This window comes from Prunus dulcis, chromosome 5 (genome assembly GCF_902201215.1).
Source record: "Prunus dulcis chromosome 5, ALMONDv2, whole genome shotgun sequence".
NCBI classification, from domain to species: domain Eukaryota; kingdom Viridiplantae; phylum Streptophyta; class Magnoliopsida; order Rosales; family Rosaceae; genus Prunus; species Prunus dulcis.
Window position 1 is genome coordinate 13,290,996 of NC_047654.1, and position 27,612 is coordinate 13,318,607.

General features: G+C 37.1%; 2 protein-coding genes, 1 long non-coding RNA gene and 1 pseudogene across 6 annotated transcripts; 1 reads left to right on the top strand and 3 right to left on the bottom strand.

Moving 5' to 3' along the window:
• Positions 1–985: 985 nt before the first annotated feature.
• On the bottom strand, positions 986–10,753 carry LOC117628160. 3 transcript variants are annotated; one of them, XR_004585910.1, is made up of 8 exons: positions 10,516–10,753; positions 10,173–10,271; positions 8,159–8,398; positions 4,629–4,810; positions 3,683–3,772; positions 1,362–1,398; positions 1,219–1,287; positions 986–1,045 (listed from the first exon to the last, which is right to left on the bottom strand). XR_004585910.1 is itself a non-coding variant. In XM_034360542.1 (3 exons), the coding sequence occupies exons 1-3, from the start codon at positions 10,697–10,699 to the stop codon at positions 8,449–8,451; spliced, it is 306 nt and encodes a 101-aa protein (XP_034216433.1). In that variant the 5' UTR covers positions 10,700–10,753; the 3' UTR covers positions 8,390–8,448. The 3 variants fall into 3 exon arrangements, 1 of the variants encoding a protein (XP_034216433.1); XR_004585909.1 differs by having other exon boundaries at positions 1,219–1,398; XM_034360542.1 differs by lacking the exons at positions 986–1,045; positions 1,219–1,287; positions 1,362–1,398; positions 3,683–3,772; positions 4,629–4,810 and having other exon boundaries at positions 8,390–8,471.
• A 543-nt stretch (positions 10,754–11,296) lies between these two features.
• Positions 11,297–16,129, bottom strand: LOC117628404 (protein PLASTID TRANSCRIPTIONALLY ACTIVE 10-like). 2 transcript variants are annotated; one of them, XM_034360854.1, is made up of 12 exons: positions 15,332–16,129; positions 15,022–15,081; positions 14,881–14,910; positions 14,581–14,654; positions 14,281–14,362; positions 14,062–14,135; positions 13,864–13,930; positions 13,596–13,688; positions 13,314–13,490; positions 13,178–13,228; positions 12,474–12,625; positions 11,297–12,009 (listed from the first exon to the last, which is right to left on the bottom strand). In XM_034360854.1, the coding sequence occupies exons 1-12, from the start codon at positions 16,055–16,057 to the stop codon at positions 11,574–11,576; spliced, it is 2,022 nt and encodes a 673-aa protein (XP_034216745.1). In that variant the 5' UTR covers positions 16,058–16,129; the 3' UTR covers positions 11,297–11,573. The 2 variants fall into 2 exon arrangements, with proteins under 2 accessions (XP_034216745.1, XP_034216746.1); XM_034360855.1 differs by lacking the exons at positions 14,881–14,910; positions 15,022–15,081 and having other exon boundaries at positions 15,332–16,115.
• Positions 16,130–16,688: 559 nt separating this feature from the next.
• LOC117628405 lies at positions 16,689–17,950 on the bottom strand (annotated as a pseudogene).
• A 676-nt stretch (positions 17,951–18,626) lies between these two features.
• Positions 18,627–19,699, top strand: LOC117628634. The gene is made up of 3 exons (XR_004585993.1): positions 18,627–18,752; positions 18,867–18,984; positions 19,157–19,699. It is a non-coding gene; the product is annotated as an uncharacterized LOC117628634 (long non-coding RNA).
• The last annotated feature ends 7,913 nt before the right edge of the window (positions 19,700–27,612 follow it).

Genomic DNA, 27,612 nt, shown 5'->3' on the forward strand with positions numbered 1-27,612 from the left:
AATGATGAGCAAACAAACATTACAAAAATAAAGAAATCAGTACCAAAAAAAAATAGTAGAGAGTATAAGGAATAGAGAGGCAATCATGAATATACCTTTAAAGCGAAGAATGGTTAGAGCATTTCCACCAGTTGCCTCTTGCCATGGCAAGATTAGCCCTAGGGCAGACACTATTCACGTGAATAGTAGCTACCCTAGCCCCCTCCAGCAAAATGTGTTTCCAGCAGTTGGGGCTTGCCATGGCAAATACTATTCATTTTTTTGTTTTTTTCACAACTTTTTTTACTTAAACAATTAATTTGGATAATATTTTTGGATAAGATTTTTTGGTTTCTACGTGTCAATACTATTCATATTGGATAATATTTTCGGATAAGATTTTATTTTATTAGTTGTATTAGTTGGTATTTATAGGAAAAAAAAAGTATGAGGATTTGGTGTTAAAAGTGAAGAGTATTGGTTGGTATTTATAGACATTGGCGAACCCAGAATTTTTGTAGCAGATGTGCAATATTGACTAAGTATGAAAAATGATTTTTTTGATTAATCATTTTCTCAAGATAATTTTTGGCGACTTTTATTCCTTACACATCAAATAAGAAAACTTGATTTTATGAAATTTTAATATGAAGTATATATTAACTTAATGAGCCATCATTTTTAGCTTAAATCGTATTTTGCACTAAAACCAATTTTTCATATTTTGATTTGATAGGAATTTGATTTTCTAGTATTTTTATTTCAATCCAAATAGGGGGTACTTCTTTATTTACATTGTAAACTTAAGTAAATGGAGTAATATAAAAATAAATTAAAGTAAAAATAAATCTGCCTTGCCCTCGGGCCAGCACTCGGGCCAGTCTTGCCCTCGGGCCAGCCCAGTCTGCTGGGTCCCACCATTTGCCCGGGCTGGATTTTGTTGCTGGAAACCATTTTTTTGCCCAAACCCCTCCCAGCCCGAGTCCAGCCTTAGCTGCTGGAAATGCTCTTAAACAATTTGGGCAAACGACTGCTTCTCGTATTTGGATTTCGTACCCAAGCTCACCTGAAACAATCAAAATTTCATGGGAGCCTGAGATTAAATCAGGGGGAAAACAACATAAGGAAGAGAGCAGGAAACACGTAGTAGTAGCGGCAAGTCGAATTTTGTGAAGGAATTTTGAGGCAACACAAACGAAAAAAGAAAAAGTCAATAAATCAAAATGAAGAAACATTAACCTGAAAGTTATCTTCGCTTCTTTGCTTCAGTGATTGCTTATACGTCAGAGAGGTGAGAGACAATTGAATCTGTTGAGATAAAATTCCAAAGTTTCAATACAACACGTAGATTTGAATAACTTTTTAATTTTCATAAGTCATACCTGAAGCAATTGGATGACTGCCTAACTGTGATTCATACTGAAAAAAATAAATAAATAAATAAACAGTAATTAGAATGAAGTACAACAACCACATAATTACATAGCCTCAAAATACAACCAACCAACCAACTTTAAGCAAATACTTAAATTTCAGGATTCTAACAGTCTAACTACAAAAGAATTCTAACATTACACATCATGAAGCATGAAACTTAAATTGAATCCATACAACTAAAAACTAATATGAAATGCACAGCAAAATCCAAGTACAAAGGAAAACATGATTAGACATTCATGAAACCCAGAACTGAAATCAGAGCGTTACCTAAGAAAAAAAAAAGGAAGTGCAGGGTGTCTTGCAAGTCATGTTCATCATGTTCATGCTTTAAAAAATCATAAACTAAAGTGAAACAATATGTGGATGCCAAAAAAAAAAAAAAAAATGCAATTTAGGTAAGCGAAAGCAGAGATGGAGAGAAAAGGAAATTTGTTCATTTGTTTTACTTTGCTAACAATATCCAGAAAACACACAACTCAATTAATAAAATTTCAGATGGCAGTTTAACTATTTTGAGCTTAAATATTCAAGGAGAATAAGCACGTAAAATAATAATGAAAAAAAAAAAAAACTCTTGAGGACCATGCCACTAATTTGTGACGTGAATATAAGAAAGAATCAACATCTTCATAAAGACAGTTAGAAATCCAAAATGGTTGAAACTGCAAAACGAAGATATAGATATTTTTCTTCAAAAATCCCAACTTCAGTGGTATAAAAAAAATAATTTATTGCACCCTTAATCCTCATATCAGAACAATCATTTGGTAGGCATGATTAGAAAAAAGGGAAATGCCAGGCCAACAAAAATTGCAGACACAGCCGTAGGATCATGGGTGAACACCTTTCCAAATGTATGTTACTCCTTTTTGGAACCTTGATCTCTTGGAGCTATTCCAATAACAATAAGATCCTTAATGATTGCAAAACCTTGTCCCATTTTTTTAAAACCATGAATCTTACTTATTTTATGCAGTTTGACATTTAATGAACTCAAATGGAATGTCTTGCTGTAAACTCCAACTAACTGAGTAATATAACTTGAATGCCTTCATTGAAATAGATTCTTAAAAAAGGGAAATGCCAAGCCGACAAAAATTGAACTTAAAATGCATGTTCAAAGTAGTTAGCAGAAAGACCCAAAAACAACCAAAGTAATGTGAACTTTCGAAGTAAGATGGAGAAGATTGAAGGATTAAGAGCCGCAACAACTGCACATCTCATATAAAAAATTAGAAAATCAGAATAGATGAAAACCATTTGGTGAACCAAAAATAAAAGAAAACCCCTACATCTATTAGTTGGAGAAACAAAGGAAAACGCCAGAAAACAGAATCAAAATGCTTCATAAATTACCATAAAGAACTTTTTTTTTTGGGCAGAAATGATAAAGAACTTAAGTAGACCAAATACGTGATTTACACCAAGTCAACTGCAGCTGGCTGATAATTTCATTGAACCCAACAAAATTAATTCACAAATAAATCAAAAATCCCAAACCAAAATGAGAGAGAGAGATTCATACCATTCACATCAAACCCATCAAATCTAAACGCTTTTATTCATACCATTCACATCAAACCCATCAAATCTAAATGCTTTATTCATTGGTGCTTTGGAGAAACAGCATATGTAATCAAAGAAATTCCATTTGGATCCAAAAATTAGAGATAGTAAACCCTAAACCCTAAACCCTTATCAGATCCATAACTTCTCTCCTTAAGTCTCCATTTCTCCTAAAAATTTATCATCTGTGTAGAGCAAACATAAATGCATTAACCAAGGACATGCAAAACTGCATCAGTCAGCAGTTCCTATTACTCCATTAATATACACTGCAAATCAAAGCTTTATCAATAAAGTCATTTTGCTCAAAACCCAGATACAGAGAGCTCACAAATACTTGAAAGCACATAACTTTAATCTTATTTAAGTAAAATTCAAAGGCCATTGACACCCTTTAAAACCACTCATCTCTCTTGCTAACCACCAGGCGTATATATAGAGCCCCACTTTTGGTCTTAACTACCTAATGGGTAAGGATCTCAGATATCTTATACCTATGATAACTTAATCTTATGCTCTGTGCAGAACCGTTGCAATCCCTGCAGTGAGAGTTGCAAAGTAGGAGACACTATATTACTTAACAACAGGTTTATCATTGATCTCTAATTACTATTTCATAGACAATAATTGAATCATCACCTTACTTTTAATATTACAAAACTAACCAGATGTAAATGTATGTAATTGAGTTCCTTACCTCTCCAGCATTAAATATAAATCTTTCCTTGTCAAAGAATAGCAACACTGAAGGAGATGTATCCTGCGTATCCATTCCAGTCCCTAGCAACTGCAAAGAGTAGAAGCATGGCCAAATTATTAGCCCATGAAAAGGAAAAAAACAAAAGAACCAAACTCTGCATTCTGAAATTAGGATATACAAACTTTTTTAGTTTTCAATAAGTTTCCATTCAACGCAAAAATCTGCTTGGTAAATCAAACCCACAAACAAAAAAATTCTGAATTTTAACTTTTCTGAATTCTTTCTCGTCATCACTAATGTCCACAAACATAATTCCAATTTAGAAGTCAGATTTTCAAATCCCACATGTTTCCCAAACCAGTCTTCTTCAAGTCAACTATGCTAAAACATTGCAATCAGTTCCTAGAATCACACTCCCAAATTTTCTTTCCCCTACCAAAACAAAAATTATCAAATTCAAATCCCCAGACCCATAAACCAGTATAAGAACGAATTTGAATTAAAACCATGTAGTAAAAGAACGAACATATCTTTAAACAGAGCAACCCAAATAGCAGCATATCCTGCTTACCAAAACAGACCTATCCTAAACCCTGTAACAAAAGAACCGGCATATCCAAATACCGATTTTCAGGGTTTACCAACTAATAACCAAACAGAAAACCTTATCAAAAGCAATCATATAGTATTCTAATAACTAAATTGTTTAACATGATTTCATCAAAATGATAACACAATCAAATCAATTTCAGTATTTGGATAAAATTTGCAAATCAATAACACAGACCCACAATGAGGAAAATTAGGGATTTGGACTTTTAGGGCAGCAAATTAAAACAGGTCTTATAGTTTAATCAAATAAGATCCAAGATATTAGTAACAACAAAAATGAAAAAGAAAAGCAATAAAAATCGAATGGAAAGATGAAGCAAAATTCACTTACAGATCAGTGAGAGAAAGAGACTGAAACAGAGAGAAAGCTGGAGTTCGATCTGAAGAAGAAGACCAACGCACGCCACTCCTATAAAAATCGAAGCCTCCAGATAATCTCCAACAGTAGACCGACCTCTTCCATCATTGCCCCGCAACCAGGCCAACCAACCTGGTTAGAAGCGAACCCAGCATCTGATAGAACGAAAGGCAAGCCGTTACAATCGAAGGAGAGGGGGGGCAAAACGGGGAAAATACAAAGCAATTAACCAAGGGTAAAACCGTAATTTCACTGTGCTGATGAGGAAAATGAGTTTGAGAAACAGTAAAAATAGAAGGCAGTTTCGTCATTTTACTGTGCTTAGCTACAGTGTTTAGTTGCATTGGGTATATGAAATCCTGTTTATATTTCTTGAAGGAGGCAGCACAGATATTAATTCCAGGTATATTGTAGCATGATTTCTGTTTGCTCAACCTCTCTAATTCTAAAAATCGAAAACTTCAATATATAACTTTAATTTTCTGTAAGTGTTGATCTAAATTTACATTTGTTTTGTCTTGACAACTTAATCAAACATCTCAATCAAAAGTCACTCTAGATAATCAAAATCACAAAACCACTCCCTCACTCAGGATCAAATCGTGTTTTACCATGAATTTTTTTCTATATATTTAGAATGCAATAGCTAACAGCAGATAAAAAATAGGGAATTTTTTCAATTATAAAAAAAAAAAAAAAAAAAAAGCATGCTTAATCTTTGCTTTCCAATGTTTTATCTAAAAACCTGAAATCAAAATAACAAAATAAATAAACCGAAATTCGTAAAAAATAACTAAATAAAGCGTTAGAGATTACCCAAGAACCTAAAATCAAAATAACCAAATAAATGAACCCAACTTTACAAAAGACGAAAAATCTGTCAACCAACAACCACTTATCCAATTATGCATAATTTTCAAAGATCTTAAAGTTCATCATGGGAAGCTTTTAGATATAATTATGCATTCCTAGTAACAGACTTCTCAAACTTTGGTATGCAAAATATCCATTCTAGACCATCATTTTCAACAATGCTTTTATGTCTCATCCTTTAAAAAGATTTATATAAAAAAAGTATTGCTCTTATGAGTTATAATTCATGCCTTTGCAGGTGCTTTGGCCTTTCAAGTAATAGAAGAGAGACTGAAAAAAGGAAAAAATGGCTCTTCAATCAATCTTCTAACAGAAGACTTTGCAAAAAAGTAAACCTAAAGACTCAAAATTGCAACTATGTGGTCTATATGAATTCACTTTCTAACATACTATTCATATTTTCACAAAGATCAAAATTCCACACATACAAAACAGTCCTCTACAGAAGCATTTTGACCTAATTTATACCTAATTTATATCTACTTTATACTGTTTTGGCAACTTAAATAAAACTACAACTTAAAAGAGAAAAGGTCTTTGGAATGGTTTCAAAGATACTTAAATGTAAAATCACACAAACCCAAATGACCTAACAGAGGACAAAAGTATTCAAACAATAACATGTGGGGGAATGCCCTTAAGCGCAAGCAATCTATAAAAAAAGTTAAGCTCAAAAAGAATAAAACATCCAATTTCTATTTTGTTGAAACATGATCAATTTTCACTTCTTTTTTCCTTCTGTTTTATCATCTTTTTTTTTTTTTTCCTCCATATTTAGAATACAGCAATCAAAAGCAGATAAAAAAAACACTTAAAACACCAATGAAGACCAAAACAATAAATTTAAGTGAGAACTGATGAAATATTGGTATTATGCAGAGGAGGACATAAATAATATCACCTATCAAGCAGCTATTAGAACATCAAAATATGAGCAGCCTTGAGCTGCATATTGTTCAAAAAATCTTGTACAGGCGTCTATCTATATTTTAATGGGTGGTGGAAATGGATTTTTCTTTTTTGATGTTTCTTGCAAGGGCATCTAGCTGTTACACAAACAAATGAAAACATGAAAATATGACGATACGAATTGAAGACTGGTTTCTTTTCAAATTCCTTGAGAGGAGAATCACATGTTAATTGGTTGAAAAGTAACCAACACCATAAAGAGAAAACTACATAAACACATCACAACTCATTTCAAAATCCATATGCATGCAAGACAGTGTAGACCAATACCAAATGTTCTGTAAAAAACAAATTCGATAAAACCAAACATCGACCAAACCCTATATAATTAGTTCCAATGTGGTCAATTTGTTTCTGGAAATTAGTTCAATGGCCCATAATTGTGACTTGCAACCAACCATTTGCAGAGGAGCAATTTGAAATAAAATTAAGCAACAATCAAAAGAGCGAAAAATAAAGACATTCTAGATTCTAAAACAGGGCTCTGAACAACCTGGTGATCCCCAACTGGAGCATTAGTGCCACATGTGCTACATCTTTGACAGTGTTTTGATGTATAGCCAACCTTTTTATAAAAAAATCTCATCCTCATTGTTAAAAATTGATGATCTTTTCCCACTTTAAAGTTATTTCCACAATGAATTGAAAACGAAAAAAACATTTATTAAGAAAAAGTTCTTTCACTAACTGTATTGCAATGGAGATGCTACACTGTCTATTTAAAAACTATTAGATGCTGCATTTGAAATAAAGAGTATACGATTACTGATTATAATGTCATGCTTTTTAATAATGTGTTCTTTAATTTGAATAACTTTGATACATAATAATCAAGCACCGTGTAGCTGATTTACATGGGTTTACTAAAAAGCTAATGTATATATTCGCAGGGGATGCTTTGATATCAAACTTGCATACCAAAAATTCATCATTAAAAAATTAAGAACAGTACATATGTCTAAATGATCAACGCAAATGGGAAATTGATGCCATTGGCTAAAGCAAAATGGGAAACAATTAATTTCAACCAAGAAATTTCCCTCTTGCTTAACAGAACCAAAAGCAGGAACCTAAAAGCTCTATCCAAACCAGTAAAATAAGCCGACACTTTGAGAGCACTGCATAGTTTACAACATCTAAGTTTTCTTTTTGGTCATTGGTGGAAATTTCACTATTCATTGTATTTAGCTATTTTTGGTTAATAAATATTTTGATGCCATTTAGTGAAGAATTTAAAACAGATGCTAAATGTAGATGCACCAAGTATGAAACCGGTGGAAGATTTTGAGTAACTGTTTACAACTCAACAACATTTTCCTTGGCACTAATGCATTCAACATCGATCTATTATAATTTAACTCAGGCTTTTTCTGGTTTTTGTAATTCTTTTAGGTATCATATTCAAAAATTACAAATTCCAACCAACACATCAATGGCTGGAAAGGAAAAAATAAACATGGATGAGTTTGCTTGTATTTTATCATCAATTTCATCAATGGAATCAAATAAATGAACCGAAATTGCTAAAAAACTAACTAAATAAACCATTAGAGATTATTCAAAAACCTGAAATCAAAAACTAAATAAACCCGAAATTGCCAACAATCAAATTCATGAAATAAAGACCAAAAGATCTGTCCAAAACTTCATGAGATGCATACCTGAAGAGCAACGATGCAAAGATTCGTAAGCAAGAAAGATAGAAGCCTCAGTCGAAGGATGTGGAAAAAACGAAATCTCCCGATGCCAAAGCTGCGGCTGGATTTGCAGCTCACCTCCCAACCAAAAATCGACGGCCTCCAACGCATGCCCAGCAACGAACACAAAGCTTCCATGGCTGCCCCCCAACCAGCTGGTTGGAAATGAACCGAAGGGAGGGCTCTGTCTCAGCGGACGAAAGGCTATCAACGAAGGAGGAGGGGCAAAAAGGGGAACAAAAGAAGCTGTTTAGTCAAGGGCAGTTTCGCCATTTCACTGTGCAGCAGAAAAAAAAAACAGAAACAGCAGAAAAATGAGGGGCATTTCCGTCATTACACTGTGCTTAGCTACAGTGTTTAGTTGCATTGGGCTTTAGTATATATAGAATTTTTGCAAAACCTGATTAATGTCCACTTATCTACCAAGCATACCAAACTGACAATGTAAACCATATTGTTTCCCTTCTCAAGTTCACAAAAGTCATTATGATTAATTGCTAATTAAATATCACCAGCTCACAAAACAAACCCACCCATGAAAATGAATACTGAGCTATCATTCAAGTGTATCAAACTTGCCATCATTCTTACCGTAACTAATAACTGCTAAACTCAAAATTCCAAACCTCCTTTGTTCAATTCTAGCATCATTTGCACTTTATGCTACATTCCATAAAATTCCACAATTTGCAGTGGTAACTAACACTCTTCACTCACATAAACTAAAACATGATGGTTGCTACAAAACTGAAGATCCACATTCAAGCTCCATACAAATCAAAATCTACGGTTTATTTCCTCGAGATGTGCCTACAAACTGAAGATCCACATTCATACTCAATTCAAGTCAAAATCTACACTTTATTTCCTCAAGCCACTCCTACTTCAGAAACACTAAAAGCATGTTTTTTATATCCCCCATTCTAGAAAACCCCAAATCTGAAACTCAATTCTTTTCTTCATTTCTCCTACATTTTGTCAATTGTCACCAATAAAACCAACATAGAAAAAAACATAAAGATTGCAGCAGACATCACAATAAACAATTCAACATTCCAACATAATCAAATCATGAATTGAGCAACAATTCTCTTAATTCTTACACAGAATCGAAAACATTTCATCACAACATAAAAAACTGGTTCCAAATTTCCACCTGAACCAGACAATCGCATTATTGTTATCCAAAAGCAGATTGCTAGTTAATCATTCTTAGTTTCTATTTTAGCAAAACCTGATTAATGTCCACTTATCTACCAAGCATACCAAACTGACAATGTAAACCATATTGTTTCCCTAAACACCATATGTTGGAGAGCCAATCTAAAGAGAGAAAATAGCACTTTATCAGCATGGTTGCTAGTTAATCATTCTTAATTTCTATTTTGCCAAAACCTGATTAAACTTCACCCTTTTTTTTTCTTTTTTTTTTTTTTCTTTTTTTTGGCTTGTATTTTATCATCAATTTTATTACCAACAGCAGATAAAAAAAGAGAATTTTTTCGATAAAAATAAAACATGTTTAGTCTTTGCTTTCCAATGTTTTTATCCAAAAACCTGAAAATCAAAGTAATCAAATAAATGAACCCAATCATCCCTAATTTCTATTTTGTCTAAACCTAATTAAGCTTCACTTCATTTTTGCTTGTATTTTATCATCAATTTCATCAATGGAATCAAATAAATGAACCGAAATTGCTAAAAAACTAACTAAATAAACCATTAGGGATTATTCAAAAACCTGAAATCAAAAACTAAATAAACCTGAAATTGCCAACAATCAAATTCATGAAATAAAGATCAAAACATCTGCCCAACCATATTCAGAAACACATATTCTAGCACACCCATCTCCTACATTCCACAATAGAAACGAAATCTAGGAAATGGCAGATATAACAACACCTTTTTTTTTCCCCCAGTTTCAGCAAACTTATACAAACAAAAAACAGTAAGAAAGCGGAAAGCAAGCTCGTACCTTTAGAACAATTTTCCCGGCTTCGGTTAGAGCTCGCAAAGGCACAAACTCTGTCCAGCAAGAGCAATCGCAAGCCTTTCTTCACACACAAACAGTCACCTGCCATTACCAATTCAAAAGCATGTTTAATCCCATCATAGGGGAGAAATACACTCAAAATTAATAAAAGGGACGAAAAATCAAGAGAGATGGAAGCCTGTTTCTATTTCAAAGAACGAAAGATCTCAAAGAATGAAAAATCTCAAAATTAACAGGGGAGAAATGCAAATCCTATTTCTATTTCAAAGAACGAAAAATCTCCCAGCCAACAATAAAATTCATGAAATGAAAACGGGATGCATACCTGAAGGCAAAGGATGCAGAAATTCGAAAGCAAGAGAGATGGAACTCTGAGTGGAAGGCTGTAGAAAGGATGAAAAATCTTCCCACCAGAAATCTCTCAGACGAAGAGCAAAAGTGCGGCTGGATTTGCAGCGCACCTCCCAAACAAAGATCGACGGCTCTCCATGCATGTTCAGATCTTCCATGGCTGCCCCCCAACCAGCTGGTTCGAAACGAACTGGGAATGGGGGCTTCTGTGAGCGGACGAAGGGTTGTGAACGAAAGAGAAGGGGCAAAAATGGAAATAGAAGGAGCTGTTTAGTCAAGGGCATTTTAGTCAATTTACTGTGCAGCAGGAAAAACAAAACCAAAACAGTAGCAAAATGAGGGGCATTTCCGTCATTACACTGTGCTTAGCTACAGTGTTTAGTTGCATTGGGCTTTAGTATATATAGAATTTCTAGTTCTTCTTGGGATTTGCATAATTATTATACTATGTATGAATAATTAAATATTGGTTCGACTTCTACTAGTAAGGTTCAAGATTAGTTCAAGATCCACAACTAAAACTAGATCGAAGTCTGACACTTGTGATCAGTGAGAGAGAAAAGAGATTTGATAGGAATTATTTCTGTGTACTGTACTAGCTGAAATTTTCAGGCTGCGTATTTAATATCCCAACCCATCGTTTATATGGTTTGCGCATGTAGCCTCTTGTTATTCTTTGTGTGGTGGTAGAAAATCTTAAGCCTATTGCTTCAAAGTTCCAATCAAATGGTTACGACTAACTACTAAAGAATCCATCAAAGAAAAAGGAACATATTTGTAATTCCCAACATAAACTTTTGCTGTTTCTTCCCCTTGTCCTTCACATTTTCCGTAATTTTAAATTTTGGGTTACAGGAAATGAACGGCATTTAACAGGACCCCAACCTGATTCCTCACAAGATTGGGAAACTGTATGCTGTATATGCTATATCTCCTAGCAACAAAAATGGGATTAGCCGCGGGCAACTCTGCTTCTCTCTTTTATACCAACTACTGTACAGATAACATTGTTCCACCTTAGCCATGTACCAGTTATAGACCTTCTTCCTCAAACATGCCTTCATCTGAAATTCTTGAAGATTCGGTGCCATTAACATGAGGCTGGTCCGACAAATCAACCTTGGTTTCATTTAAGAAGCTGAAATCAAAGTCATCGTCGTCATCATCGTCTTCTCCGCTTGAATCTTCTTCATCGATTTCTCTTGGTTTTATTCCCTTAGCTTCTCTTTGCATTCGTTGCTTGATGCAATCGTCATATGACATTTCATACCAAACAGTGCTCTTTCCCACAATAGCTTTGTTATGAGCATCTGTCAGCCGCTCTTGCTTGCTCTTCTCTGAGTTCTTTGGTTCTCCCCAGTAGTCATACCGATACAGAGGGTTTGCCGGGTCATATTGATCCTTCCCAAAGTAACTGGATTCCACATACCTTCCTGGCTCTTCAAGTGGTAGACCAAGAGCTTTGCGGCTGCAGAGAAAATCATAACAGTTACTGCATACAGCTTCCGTGTGGGTGTGCATGTGTTAGTATGTGCATGGTTTGTGTGAGAGAAGACAAAAGTGAGATTCAAAATCATAATCGGGCAGCCCAGAAGAGAGTTAATATGATGCAAAGTCACACGACATTGCGGGATTACCAGTCTAATTGCATTTATCATATTATGGAATCAAAACCATGATAATGTGACTGACCCGCTTATCACAGGCGAGGCGACCATCGGTTCCTCTATGCTAAAGTTTGACTATGTAATTAAATACTTTGGGACAATTCACTCCCCAATTTAGAGTAAATAAAACAAGAAATTTCATGAGGGTCAAGTCAGAAAAACACATTTGATATTGAATATCCACAATGGGGGAGTACCCAAAACCTAAATGATTGTAAATTTCTGACATAAAGTAAAAAAAATATAGGAACACCGAGGGCAATACCAGCTTGTGTCTCTGATCAGAGCTTCTGTTTCCTCAAAGGATCTGCGCCAATGTAAAAAGTCATACTCATCCATTTCATCATTACGTCTCATATTAGTAACTCTGTATTCCTCTCCTCTCTCTTTTGCTTCCCTTCTTAGTCTGTTGCGTAGCTGCAGGAAAATAATAAAAACAAATCACAAAAAGGGATAGCATTCTTTTCTCAGCTAAGATTCTTATGGTCAGAGCAAATACATGCATCCCATGCACTCACAACATCTGAGGGTAATACATCGCTGGCTGGCCACAGCATTTTAAATTTCAGAAAATATTATATATCAAACCTACAGAACCTCCATACATTTTTAAAACCATCAATGGCGACCAAACTATAAAAACTGTTTGGGAGCCAGGCATTTATTTCATATTAAGTTAGAACAAACAATAGCATATAAGAATCAATATTCAGAAAAATGCATTTTAATAAGTGGAAAATGGATGGAAGACACATAACATAAGTATCAGAAACAGATAGATTAAGTGTGACAGTGCATGACAATATTCATCAAAGAAAAGACACAACAGTCCCATCTTCACATCAACCATCAAAGAAAAACTGGAAAAAAAAAAAAAAACCATGACAAAAAGTATAGATAATATTCAATACAGTGCTTGAACAAAGATAATACAAGAATATAAATGCAACAGGCAGGGGAACAGCTGACCTCGCGCTCAGCAAAGGCAGCCTCCAAGTCGAGTTCTTTAACGCTAGTTTTCTGCAAACAAATATGAAGAACAGTAAGTAAATGCCATATCATAGATTCATCTAACAATATACAACGTCACAGGAGAAATGCTCACCAGAATCACTTTTGGTATCAAGGTTTTCTTATAATAGGCTTTTGTATATTCAACACTATTTTCTTCATTGAACTCTTCAGTATCAGTCAACTCTGATAGTTTTTTGCCTTTGTATTTCTCCGGATTAGCCTCCAAATCATTCAAAATCATCTGTTCAGCAACATGTATCTGCCACAACTGCATCAAGACAATAATGAAAGTCAAATGGCTATAGTGGTCAAAGTGGAAAGTCAAAATAAATTGAAGGGCAACATAACAACATTTCAGATATCAAAGATTTACCTTATCAACATAAGGGTGATTTGACAATAAAGGTTCCTCTACTGGTTTGTCTTTTGGATCCTTCCTGGGTACAGGAGGTCTTCCACAATCACGCTAAAAAGTGAAACAAGCCAGATCAAAAGCATAAGCATATGCTGATATAAATACTAAGACCTAAATGCTCATAGAGTGCTGAACTGTAAGAAAATGACTGAAGGTAAGAAACTGAAGTTATAATTGATCTAGGAGAAAGGTACAAAAAGTGGAATGTTAGAGGAAAAGCACACACCCGCAATTCATCTGGATTAGTATCCTCATCACGATGAAATATTGGCGAAAAGTCAAATCTGTTGAATCTGGAAGTGTCGATGGAAATTTAGATTTTAAGAAGCAAATAAGACTGAAGAGAAACTGAAACTAGAAGCATGCAAAAACAGAATTGGAAGGTGGAGGAAAGCTGTAAGTCTGTGAGTATAGAAAGACATACATCAAATGGTCTATGTTAGGATAGACAAAACGCATTTCAATAGGAAACCGAAAACGGTACGGATCTCGCTTTGCCTGCAATACAAAAATTTAGTAAGAAAAAACCCACAAGAAATGTAACAAAGCTCAATCAGCAGTAGTAAGTAGCAATGTGCCATGAAAAATAGGATACGAAAGTAAATAAATAATAGAAATAGAGAAACTGAAGCGCAGAACTCACCAGAATTTCAACAATGACAGGCATACCAACTTTTATGTGATGACGGATCCAGTACCAATCATTATTTTTTATAGGGACCCAACTGACAGACATCAACACACATGAATCTAGCAGGAAAATTTGCATTGAAGTACACACTCTGGTAAAAACATTTTTTTTGTCTTTCCAATTTATTGTCACTGTATATTATTAGCTGAAAATGGAAGTGGAAGATAAGACTTCCAGCAATGAATATAGCACGTCCAGTTACAAAAACACTTCAGTAACACTAAACAGGACAAGCATAAAAATGATAATTACCCATCATATACACCTCCAATGTCCACAAATGCTCCTTGATATAGATGTATAGCTGTCACTTTTCCTTCACAAATCTGCATTAGCATTTTCCACTGTGTCATCAACCATTATATTACCAAAGACACACCACTTACAGTTCTTACTTTTAAGAATTCTGGACTAATGGATCTAATAATGAAAATGGTCTATACAACATAGCATTCTACGTGTAAATGAAACATAATTCATCATCTCAACATTCTTTGGGTGAGATTTAAAAGTTCACTTCCAGAAACGCTATAAATAAAGTAAATTACTTACCTGTCCGGGATAATAAAATGGAAGTTCATACTGCACAGAAAAATGAAGACCAATGTCAACATGTTTGGGTAATTCAAGTAAAACCAAAATGGAGGGGGAGGGGAGGGGGGAACAAAACGAAAGATCACAAAGCCATCATACCATGCCCTCTTTGTAGTCCTTGCCTCTCTTCCTCCTACCCGGATGGTAATCTTGGTCATACTGTATGTCATTGAAGAAAAGAAGAAGCATAATTTATGGCCAAATTCAACTAATTACTAATTATCGAACTTAAAGAATTAATTCATTCCAATTAATAATTTTTTCACCAAGTTTCCAATTTTATACTCAAATGTGCTTAAGACAAACTTGAGCCAAGAAATTCAAAAACAAATAATGCAATAGGTAACGAATTAACAACAACAAATAACCAAAAAACGCAATGAGATAAAAAGCTTTAATCTTTGCAGACCTTATACGACTCCTCTTCCAATCGATCCTTATTCGCAGCGACCCATTCCTTGTACTGCTTCAAGAACACCTTATACCTATCCAAACACAAATCATTAGTCTCCGTCGTCGCCTCTCTCTCCAATTCCTCCAATCCAACCCTCACTGCCTGCAACTTATGCGCTTCTCTTATATACTCTAGCTCCTTCTTATCAACCTCCCAATCCCTCGGCGGCCAATCCCTCGGTGGCACGTGTCGGACGACCAGCGGGGCGGCCCAAACCGTCTTCAACGGCTCCGGTATGTTGCCTTTGATCTCGAACTGTTTGCGATAATAGTCGTCTTCGGTTAGGCCCATTTCCTCCATTTTCTTCTTGCGGTAACTCGGTCTGAGCATTTTGAAGGCCTCGATGGCCTCTGGGGATTGGAGAGCGACTTCTTCGCCTTCGTTCAAGCTTTTTCGCGCGAAATCGGCCTCGGGCGTGAGGACCTCCTCCCATGGGGCCCACCCGCGCTCGACCCAGTTGCGCTTTCGGGCTTCGTCTTCGGTTTCTTTGTCTTTTGGGCCGAAGTTCTCGAGGAAGGTCTCGTCGACTGGGAACTCGTCTGAGCTAAGGGCCTTGGGTTTGGAGAAGCTAAGGGGACGCCATTGGAGGTGGTGGTGGAGCTGCTTGGGGTGGGGCTTGGGGTTAGGGTTTAGGGTTTTAGGGAATGTGAAGAATTGGTGAGGGGTTTGGAGGACTTGCATTGCTGTGAGAGTGACTGAGGAGGGAGTGCATGTGAGAGTCGAAGCTCAGAGTGAGAGACTGTTCTTTTGGATTTGTTGAGTGGATAAAGTAATTTCTTTTTTATTTTTTCTATTATTTAAATTTTTTTTATTTTTCTTTGTCTTAATTTATTTTTTTAAAAATAGTTATAAAATAAAAAATCTCATTATGCTATTTTTTCAGTTGACAATCTATTTTTGCATCACAGCTTTAATAGAAGTGCGTCTAACTAATATAAGCGGGGCTTACATGGGCTAATCGTTTTAGATATGGGTGCAAGAAGAATGTTACGGTCAGTTGTTTACATGAGTATACATATATGTAGCACGGTTTATGATACAATTATTTTCTATTTGTGATAATCTCACAGATTTTAGGCATTTATCCACGTTTTACATGAAAGTTCACATGACTATATCATCAGCAATACCAAAAATTTGTGAACTTTAGTTGATGTATGGCAGTGATTATATGAACATAAGTATGATAAATGTAGTATTATATTTTTAGATCATGCATTTGATATTTGGAAAATCCAGTAACTGATTGAAAACCAATAATTGAAAGATAGACTGATATTTAGATTGAGTCTCTCTCTCTCTCTGTGTGCATGTCCAGCAAACAAGCAAGCTATGAACATCATCTACTGAATAAACAAAGGAGGTCCTATTATTAAAAACAAGTAAAAGGATATGCAGAGAGATAATAGCTAACCCTAAACCCTAAAAACAAGTAGAAGGATAATAGCTAACCCATCAGCCATGGCTGTAACCTATCTCATCACATCAGTCATAAACTAATTACAAAATCTGTTATGTAAATTTGAACTTGGATTCTCCCTTCTTGCAACTTGTCAAGAATCAAGAGTAGAATTTGAAATCCTTGGCTTGAAGTATGATGTTCTTCAATGCGCCGATTGGAGATAAAACCATCAATAACACTCCAACTATGATGCAGAGCTATCATTTGAAACCAAAAAACAAAAAAACAGCATCAAATTAGTAGCTGTAAAAATGGAAGGAAGAAAAGAAGACACGCAAACAAAAAAGTTGAACTTCAATTTCTTGAAAGCTTACCCAATTAGCCCACCAAGAAAGGCCAAACTTCTTTGGTTTGTACATGACAAGCCACATGACGCAAGGGAGCTGCAATACAATAAAAAGAAGAAAAGTTTATATGTTTTAATTTACATGGGAATTGCAGGACCTCTTGCTGTTTAAGAAACTAATGCAGTATGATCATATATATATGGTTCCTTACAAAGTATGTTGTGGGAGCAAAAGCAAATCCTCCAAAGAAACTGAGAAGCCCACCAAAGAAAGGGAATGTGATTCCGATGAACAAGGTGAATGCTGCATTCGGAAATATGAGGGTTAATAAATGAAACTATCACGTTGTTGATCGCATCTCTAACAATGTTAGAATGCAGGGATTAAGTAAAAAGACGGGGAAATGCTAATTACCAACAAATGCTGTTCGTGTTAGGAAGCGAAGTGACATAGATGGCTTGAATTTCATCATTGTTACTAGAAATGATTCCAGCATGTCAAACACTGGCATTGCAAAGACCTACATGAATGCATTACCAAAATTTGTTATCCATGAAGAAAACAGAAGAAGAAGAAGTAGAAGACGACTAAAAATCAACAAATTTTTATGCTGATGATAAATTTAAATAAGTATTGTACCTGATAACTTCAAATGACATGTATAACAACAAAGAAATTAGCAAGAGCTATAAGCCAACGAGGCTTCTGCAACGATATGAGGATGTTATCTTCGACGTTGTTTCCAAACACCCAGTAACCGATCATAGCAACAGGGAAATAGCACAATGCGACCACAACGTAAGCAATAAACACACCCTTCCACATGGGTTTTTTGGAAGGCTTCGAATATTCATCAAAGAAAAGACACAACAGTCCCATCTTCACATCAACCATCAAAGAAAAACTCAAAAAAAAAAAAAAAAAAAAAAAAACCATGACAAAAAGTATAGATAATATTCAATACAGTGCTTGAACAAAGATAATACAAGAATATAAATGCAACAGGCAGGGGAACAGCTGACCTCGCGCTCAGCAAAGGCAGCCTCCAAGTCAAGTTCTTTAACGCTAGTTTTCTGCAAACAAATATGAAGAACAGTAAGTAAATGCCATATCATAGATTCATCTAACAAGATACAATGTCACAGGAGAAATGCTCACCAGAATCCCTTTTGGTATCAAGGTTTTCTTATAGTAGGCTTTTGTATATTCAACACTATTTTCTTCATTGAACTCTTCAGTATCAGTCAACTCTGATAGATTTTTGCCTTTGTATTTCTCCGGATTAGCCTCCAAATCATTCAAAATCATCTGTTCAGCAACATGTATCTGCCAGAACTGCATCAAGACAATAATGAAAGTCAAATGGCTATAATGGTCAAAGTGGAAAGTCAAAATAAATTGAAGGGCAAGACAAAGAAAGTAATTCCATGCGCGCGCATGCACACACACACACAACCAAAAAATAAAAATAAAAAAATAATAATAATAAAAACACAGCTAGGGCAGAGCTAAGTAAATGCTCAATGAGAACAGTATGTCTTGATTGAAAGCAATTGGCAGCTCATCGACCTGTTCATCCACTGACGATAGGCAAGAGGCTCTAAATATATGCTCAGCTCCAATAAAGGTTTGGGTTATTGCAATATACTTCTCTCTTGGAATTTGAGAAAATTATACCTCTTAGATTATATATGCTCTAACTAAACATTGTCGTACTGAGATCTTGCTGCTCTCATTTCAGTAGAGATTTGCCAATGATTCCAACGCTGATTATGTGAAGACAGGCGAAGCATCTCTAAAATAGTCTGTGGAGTTAACTTCAGATCCGTGCAGTCAGAAAATCATTCCACAAATAAATGGTAAAACTGTATTTCCGCATTATTTTGTTAAGGAAAGCTCTGTTTGTGTTTGTGCATGTGGATGCATGAGAGTGTTTTGCCTTGTGCTGCTCTGATTTAACTACAATGCGACTAAATGCGGGGATTCGTAAAGGTTGTCAACCCGGTGTGTAGTAAGATTTCTAATTTTCAGGAGTTGCCAATGAGGTTGCCAATACGCATGACCTATAGAGGAAGGCCTAAAACGGATAGGAGGGTAGTTTACCTTCGAGACCCATTAATGAGATTGTGGCCAGTCCTCTACATTGAAAGAAATTACTTCAAAACATTGGCAAGCGGTTGGGAAGCTTTCAGCAAGGCAAACAACATTCAACCAGGAGATGGGTGTGTTATTAGGATTGAAAATGGAGTTGAACGCATATGTCCCGTCCAGATAATTAGAAAATGACGAGATGGTAATTGAGATCCGAAGAAAACTCTTTATGCAGAGCTGCAAAACCAGCACTCGTGTTATGAATATGCACTAGATTCTAAATAGTATGGCCTAGATTAGGTGCTCCTTTCATGAGCAAGTAGGCCTGCATTTTGTGTGTTAAGATGCTTTTACAGTAGTTCTTGTCTATTACATGATGCTGGTCTGAGCTTTTGCATAAATTTCGTGAAAGGGATGTTGTTCATGAAATAATAAAATTTGATAAACTACATCTGTACACAGGTGTTGCTTGAATTTACCAAACCCTACTTTTCTTTCTCAACAAAATTAGATTTTGAGCTCTAACCCTACAAATAATTTCATTTGCCGAGACTACAACAGCTGTGGCAGACACTTGATTGTGTTCTTTGACCACCATTCTTCTCATCTTAGCCAACCACTCAAGCCGCACCACCAAATAGTCATATAGATTAAGAGCAAGGTAGAGCCCAATGCCACCGATAATCGCATTTGCTATAGAATAAGTAAGAGGCATGAGAAGCATGGTTATGAAAGCAGGCACAGCTTCCTTCATGTTTCACCAGTTTATGTCCTTCACAACCTTCATCATCATCGCCCCAACCATGACCAGTGAAGGGTCTATAGCCCATGGAGACACACTAGACAACAGAGGAATGAAAAACAATGATACAAAAAAAACATAAACCAATTGTCGCTGCTGTTAACCCTGTTCGTCCGCCTTCTCTCAAACCCGCTGAAGATTCGACATATGTTGCAATGGGGGACACCCCCAATGCGGACCTAAATTTGAGTATTTACATGTAAATATCTTTAAATTTGGATATGAACTTAAAAATTTGAAGGGTTTTATGTAGTTTTTTCTTAAAATAAATATGTATATTGTGGCCGAAAATCTTTTTGTTTTTTAAATTAATCCCAAACTGATTATCTTGTTACAATAAACATAAATAAATATATTTATACGTAATTTAATTATACTCGGGCTGGGCCAGGCCGAGCTTTTCAATCGCTTAAAGATTATGGCCCAAGCCCTACCCATTAGACATCGGACCGGGCTAAGCCCACCCATTGCATCAGGTCAAGTAAGCCCATATATGAAAAAATTGGGCCAAATTCGGGCTAGCCTGGGCTTTATTTACAGGCCTACCTAAGACAGCAGGTAGGAATACTATAGGATCACAGTTGGGTAAGGTTTTGTACTGATAAAGAGTTGTTAGATATTTAAGTTTCGACCCCATCGCTATTGCAGAAAAAACCTTGTCCTGAACTCTTATACGCCATCGCTATTGCAGTTGCCGCCTTGTCAATCCCAAAGAATATGCATCATATTCTACGTGCCCGATAAAAGCATGTGGATTTGGTAGTAAAATTCATTGGTACATAGATATTTAAGTTTTCACCTTACTTCTGCTCTCCTCTCTCGCTCTCCATCATTGAATCAATCTCTCTTCTTTTAGGGTTTAGGTTACCTGATAAAAGCATTTTTATCCATGGTTATTCCTTCATTGCCACGTGGCGGACTACAAAATTTTTTATTTATTGAAAAAGTAACCCAAGGCCCAAATGTAAAAAGTACCAATAAATAATAAAATCAATTATCGTTGACAGCAGGATGAAAAAGGAAGAGAATGATATTTATTTTAAAAAAAGAAAAAAGAAAAAGAAAAATGAGAATGATGAAATATTTAAAATATTAAAAATCTCATTGATTAATACAAATATTAAAATTTGATATTATTAATTAAAATACAATATAAAAATTCTAATTGGTCAATGGTGGCCTTTCCGTACAAGTGTATTGCAACGTGCAAGCATCCCATTTTCCTTGGATATTTGTCCAAAACAAACCAGAAGAAACATGAATCGAATAAAACAAAAAAACAGACTTATGTAAGCATGAAATGCAACCGCACTTAATAAATTCTCATATGTATATTATATGAATAATGCTACTCTTATATGTATCGTGGACAACCACATCAATCATATTCCTATATTTTTATATCATATATCATATTATATTATTTGTTTTTCTAATTTTCTTAATTAAAATATACTTTATTGATTTAATTGATATGAATATACAACATTATGTGGTATAAATATGTGGTAAGAATAGCATTACTCATATTGTATGTGACACGTCTATACCTATATCTCTCCTCCTTTCAATTTTGTTAATGTCAAAACTACTAAGTTTTTGTTGACATTCCCCGCATTTAAGGATGAAATTAGAAATTTTTATAAAAGTGGACTATTATTTCTTATATGAATAAAGATCTAAATAAAATTCAATTAATTTTCTCATACAAGAAAACTTGAAGCTAACTGTTTGGACAGGACATACTAATTTTTGCTTGGATGAATCGGACTAATTTTTATAAAATGAAGTGTAGTGTTTAAAAATTAGTATTAAATTTCTTTTTTCCCAAACTTTGCACTTAGCTAGAGCCTAGAGCCCTAGCCACAGTGTAGTTCCGTCTTGCCCGAGTCGCGTCCCACCTTCTCTTCAGTGAAATCGCGTTCCCAGCAACTTTTTGGTGAAATCGCATCCCACTTTCAGTTGTGTGTATGTTATAATAAATCACTGTAAATGATGAAAATCGACACATATGTTTATGACGCACATGGAGGAGAAAAATGGGCAACCAAAGGTCCAAATAGCCCTTTTACTTAAGCTGGACAAGATAGATAGATAGAGCGAGTTGCAGGCGTAAATTGGTAATTTGCACAAACCAACGCAACCCGCACATAAAAGAATAAAAAATTACTGCACCTTCACCAAAAGTTTCTATTGTCAAAATTCCATATGCAAGCTATAGGCACAAAACCGTCGCCGAGAGAAAAATGTATCTGCCCTTAATGGGGGTGGCATTTTGTGTGCTACCAGGACAGCTGGACGGCTTAAGGTGCGAGTCAGAAATATGGAAGGTTTACATTCGAGGGTGATATAAAGATTTTAATAACCATAGGTAAGAGTAAAAACCACGAGCTGTCAATAAATATACCGCCTTCTTCAGTAGCATTCACCCATCTTCTTCGTCTCGTCTCTGTAGCATTCCCTTCCTCTTCCCCTCTGAAAATGTTCACCTCTGCAAAATGGCTGCGAAATGCAGCAAAAATAAACGATTTGAAAGTCAAATATGTGTCTTGTCCCAACCAACAAGTCGGAGTGATAGTTGCTAAAGTGAATCCGGCTGATCTCAAAAGGATCGGTGTGGTGAGCAGCTCCAATGGCAGCGATAGCTTCGGTGAGAAGAGGATTCTCCCTACATTCAACTCCAGAATCACTGCCTTAGGGCTTTTCCTATCCCTTCTCAAGAGAGGAAAAAGGAAACCCTGCTTGCATTTGCTGAACATGAAGATGCCAAGTGGAGCAGACCCACGGGATGTGGATTCACAGCAACGGAACGGCAGAACCTTCGAGACTGTATAATATTGTTGTAGAAGCGGGTCAAGCCGGACTTGAGCACCGAAATGGGACCGAGACCAACGGCTCCATCAAAGGTGCCTCCTGTTCCCGTCTTCAAGAGCCGCTCCGGCCACGGAGGCGAGGATGCTAAGAAACCAGAGAATGGTAATGGGGGTGTTGCGAAACCCAGCCGTGAAGGAGCTAACGGAGGCGAGGATGCTAAGAAACCAGAGAATGGTAATGGAGGTGTTGCGAAACCCAGTCGTGAAGGAGCTAACGGTGGCGACCATAATGGGAAGCAATCTGAAGGTGGCAATGTTCCTAGTAATGGGAAGCCAGATGGTGGAGTTGTTGCTGGTGATGAAGGAGGAAACGGCGCTAGTGCGACGGAGGGGGCTGGAGAAGGTGGAATTCTCGAGAAGCTTTTGGAAAAGCTTCATGACATATTTGGAGGTTAATCGTGGAAGAATTTTAGAAATGAAAAAAAATATAGAACAAAAAAAGAGGTTAGGAAGAATTAACAGTTAGTGTAATCTGTCTGTTTTTTTTTTTTTTTTCTTTCGAACACGAAGAATACTGTAATCAGTGAGTGAGTGAGTCATGGAGAATAGTCACAAAAATTTGTATTTAACACTCTTTTTTGCTTTAATTGATTTTCACTCTGTTTTTGTTTTAAATTATTGAAATTATACTCACTGGAATGACTTAGGCCATCTCCAACGGTGGCCTTACCAAAATCAACCAAACCAAACCGTGGATTATAGCAAAATAGAAACACGGCATCGGGGAGCTCGAACGAAGCTCTTTCTGTCGGCGACCGCGCTTATCGGCGGCGGAACGGCGGCGATTGGACAGGACATACTAATTTTTGCTTGGATTAATTGGACTAATTTTTATAAAATGAAGTGTAGTGTTTAAAAATTAGTATTAAATTTCTTTTTTCCCAAACTTTGCACTTAGCTAGAGCCTAGAGCCCTAGCCACAGTGTAGTTCCGTCTTGCCCGCGTCGCGTCCCACCTTCTCTTCAGTGAAATCGCGTTCCCAGCACCTTTTTGGTGAAATCGCGTCCTACTTTCAGTTGTGTGTATGTTATAATAAATCACTGTAAATGATGAAAATCGACACATATGTTTATGACGCACATGGAGGAGAAAAATGGGCAACCAAAGGTCCAAATAGCCCTTTTACTTAAGCTGGACAAGCTAGATAGATAGAGCGAGTTGCAGGCGTAAATTGGTAATTTGCACAAACCAACACAACCCGCACATAAAAGAATAAAAAATTACTGCACCTTCACCAAAAGTTTCTATTGTCAAAATTCCATATGCAAGCTATAGGCACAAAACCGTCGCCGAGAGAAAAATGTATCTGCCCTTAATGGGGGTGGCATTTTGTGTGCTACCAGGACAGCTGGACGGCTTAAGGTGCGAGTCAGAAATATGGAAGGTTTACATTCGAGGGTGATATAAAGATTTTAATAACCATAGGTAAGAGTAAAAACCACGAGCTGTCAATAAATATACCGCCTTCTTCAGTAGCATTCACCCATCTTCTTCGTCTCGTCTCTGTAGCATTCCCTTCCTCTTCCTCTATGAAAATGTTCACCTCTGCAAAATGGCTGCGAAATGCAGCAAAAATAAACGCTTTGAAAGTAAAATATGTGTCTTCTCCCAACCAACAAGTCGGAGTGATAGTTGCTAAAGTGAATCCGGCTGATCTCAAAAGGATCGGTGTGGTGAGCAGCTCCAATGGCAGCTATAGCTTCGGTGAGAAGAGGATTCTCCCTACATTCAACTCCAGAATCACTGCCTTAGGGCTTTTCCTATCCCTTCTCAAGAGAGGACCCAAGAAAACGCTGCTTGCATTTGCTGAACATGAAGATGCCAAGTGGAGCAGACCCACGAGATGTGGATTCACAGCAACGGAACGGCAGAACCTTCGAGACTGTATAATATTGTTGCAGAAGCGGGTCAAGCCAGACTTGAGCACCGAAATGGGACCGAGACCAACGGCTCCATCAAAGGTGCCTCCTGTTCCCGTCGTCAAGAGCCGCTCCGGCCACGGAGACGAGGATGCTAAGAAACCAGAGAATGGTAATGGGGGTGTTGCGAAACCCAGCCGTGAAGGAGCTAACGAAGGCGAGGATGCTAAGAAACCAGAGAATGGTAATGGAGGTGTTGCGAAACCCAGCCGTGAAGGAGCTAACGAAGGCGAGGATGCTAAGAAACCAGAGAATGGTAATGGAGGTGTTGCGAAACCCAGCCGTGAAGGAGCTAACGGAGGCGAGGATGCTAAGAAACCAGAGAATGGTAATGGAAGTGTTGCGAAACCCAGCCGTGAAGGAGCTAACGGTGGCGGCCATAATGGGAAGCAATCTGAAGGTGGCAATGTTCCTAGTAATGGGAAGCCAGATGGTGGAGTTGTTGCTGGTGATGAAGGAGGAAACGGCGCTGGTGCGACGGAGGGGGCCGGAGAAGGTGGAATTCTCGAGAAGCTTTTGGAAAAGCTTCATGACATATTTGGAGGTTAATCGTGGAAGAATTTTAGAAATGAAAAAAAATTTAGAAAAAAAAAAAGAGGTTAGGGAGAATTAACAGTTAGTGTAATCTGTCTTTTTTTTTTTTTTTTTCTTTCGAACACTAAGAATACTGTAATCAGTGAGTGAGTGAGTCATGGAGAATAGTCACAAAAATTTGCATTTTACACTCTTTTGCTTTAATTGATTTTCACCTTGTTTTTGTTTTAAATTATTGAAATTATAATCACTGAAATGACTTAGGCCATCTCCAATGGTGGCCTTACCAAAATCAACCAAACCAAACCGCGGATTATAGCAAAATAGAAACACGGCATCGGGGAGCTTGAACGAAGCTCTTTCTGTCGGCGACCGCGCTCATCGGCGGCGGAACGGCGGCGATTGGACAGGACATACTAATTTTTACTTGGATGAATTGGACTAATTTTTATAAAATGAAGTGTAGTGTTTAAAAATTAGTATTAAATTTCTTTTTTCCCAAACTTTGCACTTAGCTAGAGCCTAGAGCCCTAGCCACAGTGTAGTTCCGTCTTGCCCGCGTCGCGTCCCACCTTCTCTTCAGGGAAATCGGGTTTCCAGCACATTTTTGGTGAAATCGCGTCCCACTTTCAGTTGTTGTATGTTATAATAAATCACTGTAAATGATGAAAATCGACACATATGTTTATGACGCACATGGAGGAGAAAAATGGGCAACCAAAGGTCCAAATAGCCCTTTTACTTAAGCTGGACAAGCTAGATAGATAGAGCGAGTTGCAGGCGTAAATTGGTAATTTGCACAAACCAACACAACCCACACATAAAATAATAAAAATTACTGCACCTTCACCAAAAGTTTCTATTGGCAAAATTCCATATGCAAGCTATAGGCACAAAACCGTCGCCGAGAGAAAAATGTATCTGCCCTTAATGGGGGTGGCATTTTGTGTGCTACCAGGACAGCTGGACGGCTTAAGGTGCGAGTCAGAAATATGGAAGGTTTACATTCGAGGGTGATATAAAGATTTTAATAACCATAGGTAAGAGTAAAAACCACGAGCTGTCAATAAATATACCGCCTTCTTCAGTAGCATTCACCCATCTTCTTCGTCTCGTCTCTGTAGCATTCCCTTCCTCTTCCTCTATGAAAATGTTCACCTCTGCAAAATGGCTGCGAAATGCAGCAAAAATAAACGCTTTGAAAGTCAAATATGTGTCTTGTCCCAACCAACAAGTCGGAGTGATAGTTGCTAAAGTGAATCCGGCTGATCTCAAAAGGATCGGTGTGGTGAGCAGCTCCAATGGAAGCTATAGCTTCGGTGAGAAGAGGATTCTCCCTACATTCAACTCCAGAATCACTGCCTTAGGGCTTTTCCTATCCCTTCTCAAGAGAGGACCCAAGAAAACGCTGCTTGCATTTGCTGAACATGAAGATGCCAAGTGGAGCAGACCCACGAGATGTGGATTCACAGCAACGGAACGGCAGAACCTTCGAGACTGTATAATATTGTTGCAGAAGCGGGTCAAGCCAGACTTGAGCACCGAAATGGGACCGAGACCAACGGCTCCATCAAAGGTGCCTCCTGTTCCCGTCGTCAAGAGCCGCTCCGGCCACGGAGACGAGGATGCTAAGAAACCAGAGAATGGTAATGGGGGTGTTGCGAAACCCAGCCGTGAAGGAGCTAACAAAGGCGAGGATGCTAAGAAACCAGAGAATGGTAATGGAGGTGTTGCGAAACCCAGCCGTGAAGGAGCTAACGAAGGCGAGGATGCTAAGAAACCAGAGAATGGTAATGGAGGTGATGCTAAGAAACCAGAGAATGGTAATGGAGGTGCTGCGAAACCCAGCCGTGAAGGAGCTAACGAAGGCGAGGATGCTAAGAAACCAGAGAATGGTAATGGAGGTGTTGCGAAACCCAGCCGTGAAGGAGCTAACGGAGGCGAGGATGCTAAGAAACCAGAGAATGGTAATGGAAGTGTTGCGAAACCCAGCCGTGAAGGAGCTAACGGTGGCGGCCATAATGGGAAGCAATCTGAAGGTGGCAATGTTCCTAGTAATGGAAAGCCAGATGGTGGAGTTGTTGCTGGTGATGAAGGAGGAAACGGCGCTGGTGCGACGGAGGGGGCCGGAGAAGGTGGAATTCTCGAGAAGCTTTTGGAAAAGCTTCATGACATATTTGGAGGTTAATCGTGGAAGAATTTTAGAAATGAAAAAAAATTTAGAAAAAAAAAAAGAGGTTAGGGAGAATTAACAGTTAGTGTAATCTG

Excerpts from the sequence above, each read along its gene's own strand:
- LOC117628160 (XM_034360542.1), bottom strand. The coding sequence starts at position 10,699 with ATGGAAGATCTGAACATGCATGGAGAGCCGTCGATCTTTGTTTGGGAG. Across the intron at positions 10,272-10,515 it reads TCTGCATCCTTTGCCTTCAG|GTGACTGTTTGTGTGTGAAG; the intron begins GTATGCATCCCG and ends TGGTAATGGCAG. Across the intron at positions 8,472-10,172 it reads CCGGGAAAATTGTTCTAAAG|TGAAATGGCGAAACTGCCCT; the intron begins GTACGAGCTTGC and ends TCTGCTGCACAG.
- LOC117628404 (XM_034360854.1), bottom strand. The coding sequence starts at position 16,057 with ATGCAAGTCCTCCAAACCCCTCACCAATTCTTCACATTCCCTAAAACC. Across the intron at positions 14,136-14,280 it reads CTGTCATTGTTGAAATTCTG|GCAAAGCGAGATCCGTACCG; the intron begins GTGAGTTCTGCG and ends TTTGTATTGCAG. Across the intron at positions 12,010-12,473 it reads CTGATCAGAGACACAAGCTG|CCGCAAAGCTCTTGGTCTAC; the intron begins GTATTGCCCTCG and ends TTTTCTCTGCAG.